The sequence below is a fragment of the Lynx rufus genome, unplaced genomic scaffold, assembly GCF_022079265.1.
Source record: "Lynx rufus isolate CCGP_SWC_20201006 ecotype Redwood Valley unplaced genomic scaffold, mLynRuf1.p SCAF_7, whole genome shotgun sequence".
Taxonomy (NCBI): domain Eukaryota; kingdom Metazoa; phylum Chordata; class Mammalia; order Carnivora; family Felidae; genus Lynx; species Lynx rufus.
This window is the reverse complement of record NW_025814889.1, coordinates 74,508,817-74,527,343: the sequence shown is the minus strand read 5'-3', so window position 1 is coordinate 74,527,343 and position 18,527 is coordinate 74,508,817. Positions and strand designations below refer to the sequence as shown.

At 37.3% G+C, this 18,527-nt stretch overlaps 1 protein-coding gene across 1 annotated transcript in view; it reads left to right on the top strand.

Annotated features, from left to right (window-relative positions):
* The window catches only part of RPAP3 (RNA polymerase II associated protein 3), a 42,078-nt gene that overhangs the window by 10,682 nt on the left and 12,869 nt on the right, over window positions 1-18,527 (top strand). The window contains exons 6-12 of the mRNA XM_047066023.1: window positions 7,619-7,740; window positions 8,457-8,527; window positions 9,659-9,784; window positions 10,725-10,852; window positions 14,956-15,077; window positions 16,476-16,546; window positions 16,664-16,765. Coding sequence (XP_046921979.1) covers window positions 7,619-7,740; window positions 8,457-8,527; window positions 9,659-9,784; window positions 10,725-10,852; window positions 14,956-15,077; window positions 16,476-16,546; window positions 16,664-16,765 — 742 coding nt within the window. The remainder of the gene's footprint in view (window positions 1-7,618; window positions 7,741-8,456; window positions 8,528-9,658; window positions 9,785-10,724; window positions 10,853-14,955; window positions 15,078-16,475; window positions 16,547-16,663; window positions 16,766-18,527) is intronic.

Below are 18,527 nucleotides of genomic sequence, written 5' to 3'. Positions count from 1 at the left end.
TAGCCAGATGCTTAACTAACTGAGCTACCTAGGCGCCCCCAGAAACTTTTTATATTGATGAAGTCCCAGTAGTTCTTTTTTGCTTTTGCTTCTCTTGCCTCAGGAGACATGCGTGGTAAGAAGTTGCTATGGTTTAGGTCAGAGAGGTTGCTACCTGTGTTCTCTTCTAGAATTTTAATGGTTTCCTGTCTCACATTTAGGTCTTTCATCCATTTTGAATTTATTTATTTTTGTGTATAGTGTAAGAAAGTAGTCCAGTTTCATTCCGCATGTTGCTATCCAGTTTTCCCAACACCATTTGTTAAAGAGGCTTAAAATTTTTTTTTTTTTAATGTTTATTTATTTTTGAGACATGGGAGAGAGACAGAGGATGAGCTTGGGAGTATGAGCATGGGAGAGAGAGGGGACACAGAATCCGAAGCAGACTCCAGGCTCTGAGCTGTCAGCACAGAGCATAGTTGGGGCTCGAACCCACGATACATGAGATCATGACTTGAGCCGAAGTCAGATGCTTAACCAACTGAGCCACCCAGGTGCCCAGAAGAGGCTGTCTTTTTTCCATTGGATATTCTTTCCTGCTTTGTCAAAGATTAGTTGGCCATATATTTGTGGGTCCATTTCTGGGTTATCTATGTGTCTGTTTTTGTGCCAGTACCATACTGTCTTGATGACCACAGCTTTGTAATACAACTTGAAGTCTGGAATTCTGATGTCTTCAGTGTTGCTTTCTTTTTCAAGATTGCTTTGGTTATTTGGGGTCTTTTCTGGTTCCATATAAATACTAGTCTTGTTTGTTCTAGCTCTGTGAAAAATGCTGGCAGTATTTTGATAGGGATTGCATTAAATGTGTAGATTGCTTTGGGTAGTATAGACATTTTAACAGTATTTGCTCTTCTAATCCAGGAGCATTGAATGTTTTTCCACTTTGTGTTGTCTTCAATTTCTTTCACCAATGTTTTATAGTTTTCAGAGTACAGATCTTTTACATCTTTGGTTAGGTTTATTTCTAGGTATCTTACAATTTTTGGTGCAGATGTAAAAAGGATTCCTTGATTTCTCTTTTCTGCTGCTTCATTATTGGTGTATAGACATGCAACAGATTTCTCTGTTGATTGTGTATCCTGCGACTTTACTGAATTGTATATCAATTCTAGCAATTTTTTGGTGGAATCTTTTGGGTTTTCTGTATGGAGTATCATGTTATCTACAAATAATGAAAGTTTGATCTCTGCCAATTTGGATGACTTTTATTTCTTTTTGTTGTCCGATTGCTGAGGCTAGGGCTTCCAGTGCTGTGTTAAATGACAGTGGTAAGAGTGGACATCCCTGACTTGTTCCTGACTGGAAGAGGACAAGCTCTCAGTTTTCCCCATTGAGGATGGTATTAGCTGTGGGTTTTTTTGTATATGTCCTTTGTGATGTAGAGATACGTTCCCTCTATCCCTGCTTTTTTGAGGATTTTTTTTATCATGGATGGATGTTGTACTTTGTCAAATGCTTTTTCTGCATTTATTGAAAGGATCATATGGTTCTTTTGCTTTCTTGTATTAATGTGGTGTATCACGTTAATTGATTTGCAACCACCTTTGCAGCCCAGGAGTAAATCCCACTCGATCGTGGTGAATGATTTTTTTAATGTATTGTTGGATTTGATTTGCTAGTATTCTGTTGAGAATTTTTGCATCCATGTTCATGAGGGATATTGGAGCTTAGTTCTCTTTTTTAGCAGAGTCTTTGTCTGGTTTTGGAATTGGGAATGCTGGCCTCATAAAATGAATTTGGAAGTTTTCATTCCATTTTTATTTTTTTGCACTAGTTTGAGAATAATAGGCATTAATTCTTCTTTCATTGTTTGGTAGAATTCCCCTGGGAAGTTGATCTGGCCCTGAACTTTTGTTTATGGGAGATTTTTGATTACTGATTCTTTGCTGGTTATTGGTGTGTTCAAGTTTTCTATTTCTTCCTGTTTCAGTTTTGGTAGTTTATATGTTTCCAGACATTTTTCGATTTCTTCCAGTCTTTCAGTTTGTTGGCATATAATTTTTCATAATTTTTTTCTTATAATTGTTAGCATTTCTGTGGTGTTAGTTATTTCTCCTCTCTCATTTGTGATTTCATTTATTTTGGTTCTTTCTCTTTTCTGTTTGATAAGTCTGGCTAGGAGTTTATCAATTTTACTGATTTTTTCACAGAATCAGCTTCTGGTTTCATTGACCTGTTCTGGTGGTTTTTTAGTTTCTGTATCCTTTATTTCTGCTATAATCTTTATTATTTCCCTTTTTCTGCTGGCTTTGGGCTTCATTTGTTCTTTTTCTTGTTGCTTTAGGTGTAAGGTTGGTTGTTTATTTGAGTTTTTTCTTGTTTCTTGAGATAGGCCTGTATTGCTATATACTTCCCTCTTATGACTGCTTTTGCTCCATCCCAGAGGTTTTGGACCGTTGTGTTTTCATTTTCATTTGTTTCCATGTATTCTTTTATTTCTTCTCTGATTTCCTGGTTGACCCATTCATTCTTTAGTAGCATGTTGTTTAACTCCATGTATTTGTGGTCTTTCCAAATTTTTTCTTGTGGTCGACTTCAAGTTTCAGACCATTCTTTGTGGTCAGAGAATATGCATGGTATGATGTCTCTCTTTTTGTGCTTGTTGAGGCCTTATTTGTGACCTGGTATGTGATCTCTTCTGGAGAATGTCTCATGTGCATTTGAAAACGATGTGTATTCTGCTTTGCAATGAAATATTCTGAATATACTTGTTAAGTCTGTCTGGTCCAGTGTGTCATTCAAAGCTATTGTTTCCTTACTGGTTTTCTGCTTAGATAATCTTTCCATTGCTGTAAGTGGGGTGTTAAAGTCCCCTACTGTTATTGTATTATTATCAATGAGTTTCTTTAGGTTTGATATTGTTTTACATATCTGGTGCTCTCATATGGGGGCATAAATATTTATAATTGTTAAGATCATCTTGTTGGATAGTCCCCTTATTATGATATGGTGCCCTTCTTCCTCTCTTGTCTTTGGTTTAAAATCTAGTTTGTCTGGGGGCGCCTGTGTGGCTCAGTCAGTTAAGTGTCCCAATTCTTGATTTGGGCTCAGGTTATGATCTCATGGTTTGTGAGTTCTGGCTACACAAAGCCTGCGTGGGATCCTGGGAATCCTCTCTGTCTCTGTCCCTTGCCCGGTTGCACACATGTGTGCACTTTCTCTTTTGAATAAATAAACTTAAAAAAAATAAGCAAAATCTAGTTTGTCTGATATTGCTACTCTGGCTTTCTTTTGACTTCCATTTGCATGATAGATGGTTTCCATCCCCTCATTTTCAGTCTGCAGCTGAGTCTCTTATAGATAGCATATACATGGGTCTTATTTTTTTAATCCATTCTGACACCGTCTTTTGATTGGAGCATTTGGTCCACTTACATTTAGAGTAATTCTTGATAGATATGAATTTAGTGTTATTTTATTGTTGTTTCTGGAGATTTTCTCTATCCATTTCTAGTCTTTGTTGCTTTTGGTCTTTTCCCACTCAAAGAGTCCCCCTTAATATTTCTTGCGGGGCTGGTTTAGTGGTCACGAATTCCTTTAGTTTTTGTTTGTCTGGGAAACTCTTTATCTCTCCTATTCTGAATGACAGCCTTGCTGGATAGAGTATTCTTGGCTGCATATTTTTCCCATTTAGTGTGTTGAATGTATCATGCTACTCCCTTCTGGCTTGCCAAGTTTTTGTGGAGAGATCTGCAGCTTGGCCTTATGGGTCTTCCTTTGTAGGTTAGGGACTTCTTTTGTCTTGCTGCTTTTAGGATTTTTTTTTTTTTTTAATCACAGTATTTTGCAAGTTTAATTACAATATGTCTGGTGTTGGCCTGCTTCTGTTGATTTTGATTGGAGTTCTCTGTGCCTCCTGGATTTGGATGTTTATTTCCTTTCCCAGATTAGGGAAGTTTTCAATTATTATTTCCTCAAATAAACCTTCTGCACCCTTTTCTGTCTTTCTTTCTGGGACTCCTATGATACAAATATTACTACATTTGATGGAATCACTGAGTTCCCTAGTATTCTCGTGATCCATAATTCTTCTCTTTTGTTCAGCTTTATTATTTTCCATTATTCTATCTTCTGTATCACTTATTTGTTCCTCTGCTTCTTCCATCGTTGTGGTCATTACATGCAGTCTGTTTCAAATCTCAGTTCTTGCATTTCTCATTTCTGACTGTTTTTTAGCTCTTTTTTGTCTGTGGTACGGCTGTCCCTGATGTCTTTCATGCTTTTCTCAAGACCACCAAGTATCCTTTTAAGTGTTGCTTTAAATTTTCCATCAGGCATATTACTTATGCTTTTTTTCCATTAGATCTCTGTTCAGGATCTTTTCTTGTTCTTTCTATTGGGATGAATTCCTCCATGTTGGTATTTTGTCTGAGTCTCTGTCTTCTCCTCTGTGTTAGAAAAGCCTGTTATGTTTCCTGCTCCTGAGAGTCATGGCTTTGTGAAGAAGAGGTCATATAAGTGTCCAAGGCCTGGAGCTTCGGGAAGTGTCCCTGGTGTGTGCTGCATGCACTCTGCTGCTGGGTTTTGGCTGCTCTGTCTTTCAGGTCAGTCATCTGCAGAGGCTCTCCTTGCCTGCAGTGGGCAGTGTTTGGATTAGCCAGAGTATGGGGAGTTTTAACTAGGTGTGCTTTGGTCCACTTATTAAATGAGACCTAAGTCTACTTCCACTAGAACCAGAGCTTTGCAGAACTCTATGGCCAGTAGATGTGGTGCATGCAGAGGTTTCTGCTGGCTTTCTGAGGAAGGGGCCCGCTGCTCTGCGACTTAGGCACTCTTGCCTGAGAAAAGCAGTGCCAGTGGAGCACAGGTGGGTGTGACTTGGTGTGAGCAGGTAGGGCAGCCAGTGTTGGCACCGTGTTGTTGACTGAAGTTGGTTTATGCTGGGTGGTAGGGGAGGGAACTGGTGTCAGCCAGCTCCTTTGTCCTCAGAGAGGGGTCTCTGTGCTCTCAGGGAAGCATTCCAGAAGAGCAAATAATTTTCCCTTGTGCATCCCAGGTGGTTTTCAGATTGCTGGTTTCATGCTCTTTCTATGTTGCCTGCCTGGAACAGTGCAGTGCACTTTGGGCTCTGTTGTAGCCAAGGCTGCTGACTTTTAAAACTCCAGACTTTAGGGACCTGGTCTGGTGGGGACCCTCGCTGGTCTTCTGGAGGAGGGTCTCACTGTGCTGGGATGGATGCAGTTTTGACCAAGAAGGGCAATCGCTGTAGCTCAGGGTCATGGGATTTGGAGCAAAGCAGGTTAAATAGCCAGTGTCTGGGTTAGCTGCCCTCAGTCAGTGTCTCTGTGCCTACGCTGAGAGGTGTGGGGGGATGGAAATGGTTCTTTCATCCCCGGAGAGGCCCCTTTTTGAAAGCCACCTCTCATAGATGTGCTCCAAGAAGAGGGAACAATTTTAGGGGATCCTCAGATCACTGTACTGTCTGCCCCAGGGTTGTTGGCCTGCCTGCCCTCCAGGAGTAGGGCAGTGCCCTTCAGGGCTCTATCCCAGCCCTGCCCTATGACCTCTAAAACTCCTGGCTTTGAGCCCTGCTGGTTGCAGAAACTAGAAAATTAGTCCCTTGTTTTCCAAACCAGTGGCTTTGGGGAAGTGTTCTCCCCGTGCGTTTCCCGGTGTGCTCTCCTCTCTCTTATCTTTCTTCACCACCAGGGCTTCCTCCCTATATCCATTTTCCTGGTGCTGGATTGTTGGTTGCCTCCTTTCTTTCACTCTTTCCTTTTCTTCTCCCTCTTTCCCCCCTTCTCTCCCTCCCTACCACCCTTTTCTCCTTTCCTTAAAGCAGTGATAATGTTGACAGTTTTGTAGGTTTCTTGGGGTTGGGTCCCAGGATGTATATATATGTTCTACTTACATGGTGATGACCAGTTGTACAAGTAATGCAAAGGTAGTTGTATAAGTTTATGTTCTCATTAGGAGTATGTGTGGATGCTTGCTCCGTGTCTTTACCAACACTGGTAGAATCGGGCTTCTTAATTGTTTTCAGTCAAGTGGGTGCAAAATGGTAATTCACCTTGGTCTTAATTTGCATTTCCACAACTGCTAATAAGGTTGAACATCTTATATATTTATTTGCCACCTGTATTCCTTTGTTTCCCTGTGAAATGCCTGTTTTGTCTTTTGGGCATTTTTCTGTAAGTCTGTTTTTCTATTGATTTTTAAGAATTCTTTCGGGATACTAATCCTTCAGTGTTTTGTTTATAATAATTATTTTCCCCCAATCTGCAGCTTTGCTTTTTTTCTTTCTCTGTGAAGTATCAATGAGCAGAAATTCTTAATTTTAATATATTTCAATTTATTGATTTTTTTTTTAGAGGTTAGCACTTTAAAAAATATAATTTGTTACAACAATAGTTTCCCATGCTGAACTCATAATAGTCTTCTATATTTTCTTCTAAAAGTTTTTAAGTTTTAATTTTCATGTTTAAGTCTTTATGTATGCTGAAGGTAGAAGTCTAATTTCATATCTTTTCATATGACTATTTCAGTCATGTCAGTCTTATTTATTGAACATCCACACTTTCCCCATGGATCTGCAGTGCCACCTTGTCGTATGCTTAGTTTGCATGGATCTCTTTTTCTTTTTTTTTTTTTTTTAAATGTTTATTTACTTATTTTGATAGCAAGAGAGGGCAAGGGAGGGGCAGGGAGAGAGAGAATGCTAAGCAGACTCCGCACTGTCAGCACAGAGACTGATGTGGAGTTCAGTCTCATAAACCATGAGACCATGAACCGAAATCCACTGAGCTCAACCCACTGAGCCACCTAGGTGCCCCACATGGATCTCTTTTTCATCATTCTGTTCTCCAGTTGATCTGTTGCCTATCCGTATAACTCATTCCATACTACCTTTAATTGCTATAGCATTATAATAAGTCTCCATATTTGGCATAGGACATGTATTCTTACCTTATTATTTTTTGGGAATGTCTTGGGTATTCTTGGACTTTCGCTTATCAGTGTAAATACTGGAATCATCTTGTTAAACTCCTTGAAAAATTCTGTAGGTATTTTGATTCTAATTGCTTTGGATTTGTAGATCAGTTTGGAGAGAATTATATTGCTATGGTTTTGTGACTTAGTGTAAATCATGAATATGATACGTCTTCACTTAAGTCTTTAATGTTTTTGAAGACAGTCTTCAAATGTTCTGCGTATGGGTCTTACATATCTTTTGTTAGATTTATTTCTGTTTTTTTTGTTGTTGTTGTTGTTGCTTATCTTTAGTAAAGCAGTCACCTTGCAAACTTTCATTATTACTAACAGTGTCTCCAGATTGTTTTGAGTTTTTTAGGTAGACCATCACATCATCTGAGTTTTGTTCCTCTCCAGTCTTTTAGCTGTATATTTCTTTCTTGTGAAACTGCATTAGCCAGGACCTCTAATATAATACTGACAGAAAGCAGTGGTAGTGGGCATTCTTTTTCCTTTAGAGGGAATGTTACTTACATCTCACCATCATGAATTAATGCTTTTCAGTAGCCTTAAGTAAATAAAAGAAGATGGGATTTCAGAAACAAATTTTGAAGTTTTGGTTTGACAAATGAATATTATTAACTTCAACTTTTTTAAATTGCAGATTTGCTGTTGCTGAGTCTGATTGTAATTTAGCAATTGCCTTGAATAGAAGTTACACCAAGGCTTATACAAGACGAGGTGCTGCTCGATTTGCTTTGCAAAAGTTAGAGGATGCCAAAAAAGGTATTAATATTTTCATCTTATTATTATCTAAAACACTCTTTAATAGTTTAATTTAACAGATGCTATACAAAGAATACTAGGTAATCACAGTTACTACCCTCAGAGAGCTTTCTGTATTTGAAGAAATCTCATTTTTGCTACTTTGGGAAGGAATGCATTATTTGCCACCAATCAGACTTTGGTTCAAATTCTTACTCCACTGTGTATTAGCTATGTGACCAAGGGGAAGGTTGTGGGTCCGCAGTGATTTTCAGTTTTTCAGCCGTAAAATAGGGATTAAAGCATCTTGTTGGATATCGTGAGGCAGAGAGGCACGGCACATAGAGTCCTTGACATGTTTTTCTTCATTTGTAAAGTCTAAGCCTTTTGTTACTCCATAAAATAAGTTTGTGTACTATAAATCATAAAATCTGAATAAAGTTGATAATCTAATAGGATTCTGCTGTTTCTGGTTTTAAGATGTACAACTTAATGATAGTAAGTGTCCTTCCTGGGGCTGGTGGAAGAGGGTGATTTGCAAGGGATTCTGTTAGGATTTTGTTTGTCTTGGTGGAGAATGGAGATAGTCCAGTAACCTCCTGTTGGTTAGTATTTCTCGGTTCCTCGTAATTTTGCTGCAGGATGCATGCCTGTTTGTCACATGTAGCAAATGATTGTTCTATGGAATTTTTTAATATCTTGTCTTTCACATATTCTTTATCTTCAAATTTACTTAGATTATGAAAAAGTATTAGAACTAGAACCAAATAACTTTGAAGCAACGAATGAACTCAGGAAAATTAATCAGGTAAAACATAGTTATTTAAGTGCATTACTTAACGTTTATTTGATGAAGTAAAGGTTTTTGCATAGTCTTTGTACCATAGATTACTTAATATAGACTTTTTAAAATTTTAATTCTTTGTACTGTACAGTTTTACTAAACAAATTTGCAAGCTAGAGGAAGTAGAATAGTTCAGGATCCCTAGGAATCATCATTTAAAAAAGTCATCTGAGAGACACCTGACTGGCCCACTTGGTATAGAGTATAAGACTCTTGATTTTGGGGTTGTGAGTTTGAGCCTCACTGTTGGTGTAGAGATTACTTAAAATCTTCAAAAAAAATCACTGGAGGTTTTTCAACTCCTGCTGCTTTATTTTTTCCCAGATGACAGTTATTTTTCTTTATCCCCATAATTTTTCTTTTTGGCTTGTGCTTTTATTTCTGTACTAAGTTTTTGCATATTTCTTTGATTTTGTTAGTTTTAAGTTGTTCTGTGTTTATAGTTTATATCTTAGCAAAAACAATACTAATTTTTTAACAGTAAGAAAATACTTAAAAAGTTTTTTGTCAAATTATAGTGTACAGTTACATATTCCTTTCACTTTGCTGTTGAATCAGAGTTATAATTATTGTGCTGTGCATTGAAACTTTGAGAAAAAAGTGACAATGATTGGGGAAAATCTGCTTTTAAATATTGCCATTACTTATAGCACATAAAATCTGTTGATAAATGTATCAACTGTCTTATAATTGTGAACTGTGTTATATATTTTTGTATTTTGTCTGAGGTCAAGTAATGACTGTGAATATGAAGTTTGAGAAATTTGGTGATGTCTTGATTATCCGTTTATTTTTGAAAATAGTTTCTAGGATGGTGCCTGGCCTGTGTAGAATTTCAGTAAATACTTGTTGGATAAATAAATGAACAACTGCCATTAGTGATTTTAATTGGAATAAGATGTGTATTAAATTTATTATGTATTTGTTTTGTTTTTTAATTTGAATTAGATTTTGAATTAGAGTAAAAGATATTATTTCAGTATTAATTTGAAATGTAGAAATTCTAATATATTTGAGTAATTTAGTATTTCACAATGAAATATGTATGCATCTTGTATTACTTGTTTTATTTTAGTGGACTACTGTGTCTCCTAGGCTTTAGCATCCAAAGAAAATTCATGCCCAAAGGGAGCTGATACGATGATTAAGACAACTGAAGAAGAGAAAAAGCACATTGAACAGCAACAGAATAAGCAGCAGGCCATTTCACAGAAAGATCTGGTAATCCAGAGGGATTTCAACATACATATGTTTTGTTGAATTTGCTCTTTGTTTCTTGTTCGTCTGTTTCTGTCTTCTCTAATATTTAAATTCTTCAGTAGGAGTTGCAGATTACACTAAAAACCTCTGGAGCTTATAATTCAAAACTTGAGTAATTGATGACTTGGCACATAATTAAAAAAAAAAAAAACATAGTTTAGGGAGCAAATTACTCTGATTATTTTAACATATTTACATATAGATGTAAATTTAGCATAGAAATAAGTTACAGTTCATTCTTATATATAATTATTTTTCCGCTAATTCACACTAGACTGTTTCTGATAAATTTGTTTAGAAATTGTGAGTTGAGATTTAATTTAATACATCTATAGTTTTTCATGGATCCACAGAAGATTTTTAATAAATACTTATGGAATGATTATTGATTGTGATAAGCCTATAAATGAATGTTACAGGGTAATCTGGTATGCACATTCTAATATGGTTTAATTTATCCTGTGTTTAGACATGTTAATGTTACCAAAGAATGAACTGTACAATTTTGGTACTCTGTCCTTTCACAAAAATTACTTGGGTTATGAAATTCTATTGTGCAACCTTTGGTATAACTAGAGTATAATATTTGAGCCTATATTACAATGTGTTTTTAAATTTAAGCTTTAACATTTAATTAGTAGAATAATGGTTAATGCTGCAAAGTAGTATAGTGGTGTATGTTTCTTTTTAGTTCTGAAAAGAGAAGAATGCCATTACAAAAAACCACCTAAACTAACATTCTAAAGCATATATCATGGACTAGATTTTTAACATTAAAATATACTTTAATTACTGGTTTAATATTGTTGAGTATTCTTGTAGTGTTTACTTAAGATTTGAATTCAACTAACTTTTTGGCATTTTTTTTCGTTCTTCTTTATATTCCTCTCCAAAATGATAGGGGAATGGATTTTTCAAAGAGGGGAAATACGAAAGGGCAATTGAATGCTACACTCGGGGAATAGCAGCAGATGGCACTAATGCCCTTCTTCCGGCTAACAGAGCAATGGCCTATCTGAAGATTCAGAAGTAAGTGTTGGATGTATTTAATAGCTTTTCAGGGTGAAAATGAAATTTACCATAAATTGGCTTATTAGATAGACAATTAAGTAAAATATAATTTATTTACTCCTGAGCATTAAATTTATTTTTTATTAAAAAAAATTTTTTTTTAATGTTTATTTTTCACAGAGAGAGAGAGCATAAGTGGGGTAGGGGCAGAGAGACACAGAATCAGAAGCAGCTGAGCATTAAATTTAAATGAGAGAGAGAGAGAGACTGAATATCAGTATGTATTCGGTAAATATTAGCTCTTGTTATTATTTTCCCACTATTTTTGTTTTTTTTAATGTTTGTTTATTTTTGAGAGAAACAGAGACAGAATGCGAGTGGGTTAGGGGCAGAGAGAGAGGGAGACACAGCATCCCAAGCAGGCTTCAGGCTCTGAGCTGTCAGCACAGAGCCCGACGCGGGGCTCGAACTCATGAGCTGTGAGATCATGACCTGAGCCAAAGTCGGATGCTCAACTGACTGAGCCACCCAGGTGCCCCTGTTTTCCCACTTTTATTTATTTATTTAAAAAAAAATTTTTTTTTAACGTTTTATTTATTTTTGAGACAGAGAGAGACAGAGCATGAACGGGGGAGGGGCAGAGAGAGGGGGAGACACAGAATGGAAGCAGGCTCCAGGCTCTGAGCCATCAGCCCAGAGCCCGACACGGGGCTCGAACTCACGGACCGCGAGATTGTGACCTGAGCTGAAGTCGGATGCTTAACCGACTGAGCCACCCAGGCACCCCTTTTCCCACTTTTAATAGTCTGCCATTACACAGTTTAACATTAATTGTTTCATGCGTGTTATTCTGAATTAATGATTTAAAAATTATTTAAAAAAATCTTTTTAATGTTTATTGAGAGAGAGACAGCTTGAGTGGGGAGGGGCAGGGAGAGAGGGAGACACAGGCTTCAGGTTCTGAGCTGTCAGTAACAGAGCCCGATGTAGGGCTCAAACTCATAAGCTGTGAGATCGTGACCTGAGCTGAAGTCGGATGCTTAACTGACTGAGCCACCCAGGTGTCCCTAAAAATTATTTTAACCTCAGAACCTTTTGGGCACATTTTTATCTGGAAGTGTTTTATATATGCATATCCATACATCACAAAAGAGAATTGTTGCCATTGAGATAAGCTGATTGATTATATATATACAGCTAAAACTTGGTCCTATGGTACTAAACAACTGTTCGGGATGTACTCAGGGGTTCCAAGTTGAACAATCAGGATAATATCTGATGGCAGAAACTGTGTCTCATGGTTCTTTGTATCTGTTGTAATAATATTTTATACACTAGTGACAGAATTTAAGAAAAAAACATGTAAATACTTAAAATAGGGATTCGGAGTTACCTTGGTGCCATGGACCCCTTTGGCTGCATGGGGAACCTTCTTCAGAATAGTATTTTTCCATGTATAATTATACATTTGAGAGTACAAAGGAAACCAATTTTATTGAAACAGTTTTTAAAAATTTGTGATACAGTGATATACATACCACAACAAAATGAGAAACTACATTTAAAACATAGGCGAATTCGGGGTGCTGGGGTGGCTCAGTTGGTGAAGTGTCTGACTTCTTGATCTCAGCTCATGTCTTGATCTCAGGTCTGTGAGTTCAGGTTCTATGCTGGACATGGAGCCTACTTTAAAAAAAATACAGGTAAATTTTAAGCTAAAAATTTTTTTTAAAGACATAATGTGAAACTTTAGGTTTGGGGTGATCTGTGACATCTTCTTCCACATACTGATGAACTGATAAGTGTGGATAGGAAATACCCAAAAAGGTGCACAGATGATTGTGTTCCCAGTGTGATAACACATGACCTTACTCTTTGGCATCTGAATGACTGCTAGGGACAGAGTTGCCCGATAGTTGGCCAGTTAGGTCATAGGAGCATTTATAAACAGGGATTCTGTGATCACATACAAACAAACAGCAGGTTAAATTACTACTGTAATTCTGAAATAGTGGTGAGCATAAATAGTATTTTGAGATGTTTGTAACAGTTGTAATGTGATATGAAAATATCAGTGATACTTATTAGTGTAAAATCACCTACTGCTTTTGCTACCATGGTTTATTGTCTGCAGTTATAATGGAAAGAAAAGCTAAATCCCATTTAAAGTAAGTAACTGAAAATAAGCATGTAGTATTTTTTTCCATTCAGCTTTTCACATCTCTCAAAGGACCTCAGGTTAGGAACTCCTGTTATATAAGTAAATTTTGTTTATATATATCCTCATTTAAACTAACAGACAAACATGGGGTGCCTAGGTGGCTCAGTCGATTAAGCATCTAACTTTGGTTCAGGTCATGATCTCGTGGTTTGTGGGTTCGAGTCCTGTGTTGGGCTCTGTGCTGACAGCTCAGAGCCTGGAGCCTGCTTCGGATTCTGTGTCTCCGTCTCTCTCTGCCCCTTGCCCTCTCTCTCTCTCTCTCTCTCTCTCTCTCTCTCTCAAGAATGAATAGATATTAAAAATTAAAAAAATAGACACAATTAGAGATACACATTATTTTGATCAGTGAGAGTGAATAATAGGTTGACAGGTGAAAAATAGGTTGAGTGTCCCAGTTCAGGTATAAAGGCACAAGAGTGGAAAAGTTCATGTAACTTCTGAAAGGGCAAGTGGTTCGTATTATGACTGTTATGCAGGGTCCAGTGATAGAGATAAGGCTGGAGAGCCAGACAAGCCCTTGGCTTTGTGCTCTTTAAAGTACTGTACCCTGAAAAGTGAGGGGGCCATGCTCATGTCTTGAATGGGAGAATGACCTAATCAGCAAAGTAGAAAATATATTGGTAGAGGCATAGGGCACACACATTTGCACATATACAGACATACTCTTTCTTTCATTGAAAAGCGAATTAAAGGATTAAGGGATGTTTAAGTTCATTAGAAATTTTATTTTGTTCTTAGGAGGTCTTGTTTCAAGGGTAGGATAGCAGTCATGTAGGCCTTGGGGAGAATGTAATCACAGGAGATTCTACTGTTTTAGAATATTTTTATTATGAAATTTTTGCAGCTTTCATGAAAGTAATATAATAAACTTCATGTACCAAATCATCTAGTTTTAACAAGCCGTACTTTTTTTTGTTACATTTAGCTTTTTTCTCTCTGAATTATTGTAAAGCAAATCATAGGTATTATGACATCTAATCCCTAAAGGATTTTTTGTACATAACCACAATACAATTATCATGCCAAATAAATTTACAGTAATTCATTAATGTCATTTTCAAATATAGGAGGGTCTTAAGTTTTTGGGTTTTTTTTTAAGGTCTCCTTAGCTTTTTGTTTTTATAGAGCACTACCCAGTCTGACTGAATTGATAGCTGGTTGCATGGTTGAGTAGAATTTATGAAAAGCGTTAGATGATATAAGGAGTCCTAGGTCCCATGGTCTTGTTTTCCTTAGGTGGTGTCTATTGTGGGTAAATATTCATGAAGTTGTATTTGAAAATTAGTGCCAGTTCTAATTGTTAGTGTAGTACTTATGTGTACTGCACGTAAAGTTAGAGGGGAGGTAGGCTGCCAGCAGTGGGATTCTTTCGTCTGCTCTGCTTGTGCTTTACCATCATTCTATTGCATCCTTCCAGCACACTTTTTTCTGGCTTTCTTTTAATCTGGTACCTTTTCCCTCCTTACCAGATGATCCCAAGTTTTGGTGAGAATGAAGAATAAAAAAGAAATGGTCTTCCTTCAAAGACAGATTTGGGAGTTTTTAGTTGAAATAATATGCCTGCTTTTTACATTAGGAACTCCAGTTTATGTGAAGTTTTTCTTTTTTTTTTTTTTTTTTTTTTTAATTTTTTTTTTCAACGTTTATTTATTTTTGGGACAGAGAGAGACAGAGCATGAACGGGGGAGGGTCACAGAGAGAGGGAGACACAGAATCGGAAACAGGCTCCAGGCTCTGAGCCATCAGCCCAGAGCCTGACGCGGGGCTCGAACTCCCGGACCGTGAGATCGTGACCTGGCTGAAGTCGGACGCTTAACCGACTGCGCCACCCAGGCGCCCCGTATGTGAAGTTTTTTTATAAGCTGCATTTTCCAGTTGGTAATTTTGTCGTGTTTAATAGATATGAAGAAGCTGAAAAAGACTGCACACAAGCTATTTTATTAGACGGCTCATACTCTAAAGCTTTTGCCAGGAGAGGAACGGCAAGAACATTTTTGGGAAAGTTAAATGATGCCAAACAAGGTACGACTGTTTTATGACAACTGTCACTCACTTGTCCTGATGAGACTGCCAAGTTACAGAAGCAGAGATTCATGTAGCTTTTCCAGGGTTCAAGAATACAGAACTTAGAGAAGTAAATTTTCTTTCAGTTTAGATTATTCATAGTTTGCATATTTGGAGGAATATGGCTTCCGTAGTGGACCTGATTATCTTTTACTTTAATAGCATATAGTCTAATCTGGCTAACTGCCAGTAGAAATTAATGAATAATTTGAATTATCAGTGAAAAGGAAAAGGCAGAAAGAAAAGGGAAGGGGATCAGCTGTTCAGGGTTAGAGGATAATGTGGAATCTGGAGTGATGCGCCTTTTTATTCTTGGTACTAATTATTTTTCCAGGATCTGTCAGATTTTAAGTATTCATTCTGTTAGTTTCTTTAAAGAACCAACTTGGTTTTATTGTGTGTGTTTTCTGTTTCATTTTATTTCTGCTCTTTCTTCAGCTTTGTTTAGGTTTAATTTGCGTGTATTCTAATACTTTGACATCAGTACTTAGATTTTCAGCCGCCTTTTCTCATACGTGCATTTAAATATGACAGTTTCTCTCTAAGCCTGGCTTTAGCTGTAGCTCATGCATTTAAAAAATGGTAGTAAAATATACATAACGTGAACAAAATTTACCATCTTAACCCTTTTTAAGTGTACAGTTCAGTAGCATTAAGTACGTTCACACTGTTGTGCAAGCATCACTACCAGACATCTTGAGAACTTTTTCATCATCTAATCCTGAAAATCTCCCCATTAAATAAGAACTTCTTGGCCCCCCCGCTTCCAGCCCTTGGTAAACCACCATTCTACTTTCTATCTATGAATTTGACTATTCTACATACGTTATATAAGTCGAATCATGCAATATTTGTCATTTTGTGTCTGGCTTATTTCTTTTTTTTTTTTTTATTTTTTTAACGTTTATTTATTTTTGAGACCGAGAGAGACAGAGCATGAATGGGGGAGGGGTAGAGAGAGAGGGAGTGTGTCTGGCTTATTTCACTTAGCATAATGTCTTCAAGGTTTAAGGCTGAACAATATTCCATTATATGGTCTCTTAGATTCTATCTTACATTTGCTGAGTGACCCTGTCATTCTTTAATAGTGTGTGTGAGCTTTGGTGAGTTAGATGACCTCTAGGTCTTATTTGTATCATCTGTAAAGTGGCGTTGTGATGAGGGTTACATGAGAATTCACATAAAGTAACTAGAATAGCACTTAGTAAATGCTTAGCTCTTACTGTTGCTCCCCTGTTTCTAGCATCCTGAGTAAAACTTCTTGAGATAAACATGGTTATTAACTAAATGTATCATGTCTTGAACTCCATAAAGTATTTTCACTAATTTATTGTAGTTCTTAAAAATTCACTTTAGATTTTGAAACTGTTTTACTTCTGGAACCTGGGAATAAGCAAGCAGTAACTGAACTTTCCAAAATTAAAAAGGTAATGTGTTCTTTTCACCAAAATACGGTCTTATTTTCTGAAACAGAAACACATTATCTGTTAACATAAATAACTTGAGGATATTTTGATAGTCATGCTTACAAATTTATTTTCAAGGACTTAATTGAGAAAGGACACTGGGATGATGTTTTTCTCGATTCTGCACAAAGGCAAAACGTGATAAAACCTGTTGATAATCCATCTCATCTTGGGTCAACTGTAAGTGAAAAGCACTTTTCTTTCAGTTTTTTCCATTTTAAGTATCAGTGTTGTATTAATAAGAGTTGGAAACAAACTGTTGAATTAATAAACTCTGAAATGTTGAAAGTTCTTAGGACCATTTTTAGAATCTTTAAAAAACACTTCTTAGGATTATTGACATAATAAAACTGGAGAAAATTCAGCTATTTAGAATTCTGGTATAACTTTTTCAGTGACTTAATTTAGCGGTATAAATTTAAATATTTCTATATGTTTTCTGATATTAAAGATATTTGAAGTCGTTTTACATTTTATAATAATTAAATATTTTTAATTGCTAGTACCATTCTTGTTCGAGATTATGATTTTATTATAAGAGCTTTGCATCTTGTGTGGGGTTTGATCTAAAATCAGCACCTGAGTTCAACCACAACAGAAATAAGGTGAATGTGCTTTGCATGTCAACTCCTACTGTTCACATCCTCTGCAGGTGGAGGTGGTAGGTGCACTCCCCGGGGCCACCAAGATGTGGGAGGTAGAGGTGGCTTGTAGCGCATGAATGGTGATGAGGGGGGGGCATGGAGTAGGACGTGCAGGATGGTCCTGGTAAGGGAGGAAGTTCTCTTGCATCCATATTGACCTGCAGAACAGAAGTGAAAGCTATGTTGATATGACAGAAGAACCAATACCAGCAGCAGCTGAAACCCAAAAAAGCAGGTGTCAGCACCTGCCACCTTTCCAACCACCAGGTTGCAAGAGAGCAGCATCAGTGCCAGAAAACGCTACCCTTCCCACTGGGTGTCACCTACAGCTTGGGGGAATAGATGCCAGGAGGTTAAACGACTGTCACCACCCGTCACTGCTCATGTTTGCGAATGTAGAACAGCAAGGGGTCGCATCCTAGAGGATGAACACAAGTAATTACAGACTAATAAAGTAGCATTTCAGACAGGCATTCGCATCCCTCCCTCTCCGTGGCCACAGAAGGTTGTTATTTGTATATTGAGAAGAGAACGAATGGGAATCAAAAGCCCATACTCTGCACGTGGAATCATAGCCACTCCCATGGAAAAGTTCTGCCTGTCAGCCCTGACCTCCCTCTGTGTCCCTCCAAGACAAAGAAGTCTTCTCTGGAAGTTCTGTCAATGGCCTCAGACCTCTGGTTGGATAGGGATGTCTGGAGTCTTACAGGGGAACTGAAAACGTGTTTTCTGAGAGGAGCGTGTTACTTATAAATGTTAACTAAGCTCAGTTATATTTATGTTAATTTGTCAATTCTGATTTTTAAGTACACTGTGAGACACAGTGATTATATTCTATGGAAAAAGACAAAAATTCTAAATGATAGGGTCAACACAGATGTGTTTCAGCTTCTAGTATAAAACTCCCATGATGTATCATGAGGGGTGGTATCCGTTCTAACAGTGACTCAGGACACAGCAGAACGTGCTCATGTGAACGCAACTGAAGGACTTTGTGGGGAACTGGCCCTGCAGTTTTAACTGATTTTCTTTCTTCATAACTTCCATTTCCAGTGTACGTTTTCTAGCACAAATACTAGACTTCTGGTAATTGGGTGACTTCTGATAATTAAGCATATTTTTACCCAGGGTACAACTGGAGGGATTCCGTGTAGCGCATCTGCCACCAGAGAAGGAGCAGTGATGAGTTAGGAAATTTACCTAAGACCATTCAAAATGGCGCAAAGCACACAATGTAAAGTTGGAGGGATGAGGTTTCACATTTTCCAGTTGTGAGGATTACCGCAGACATTCTGAAC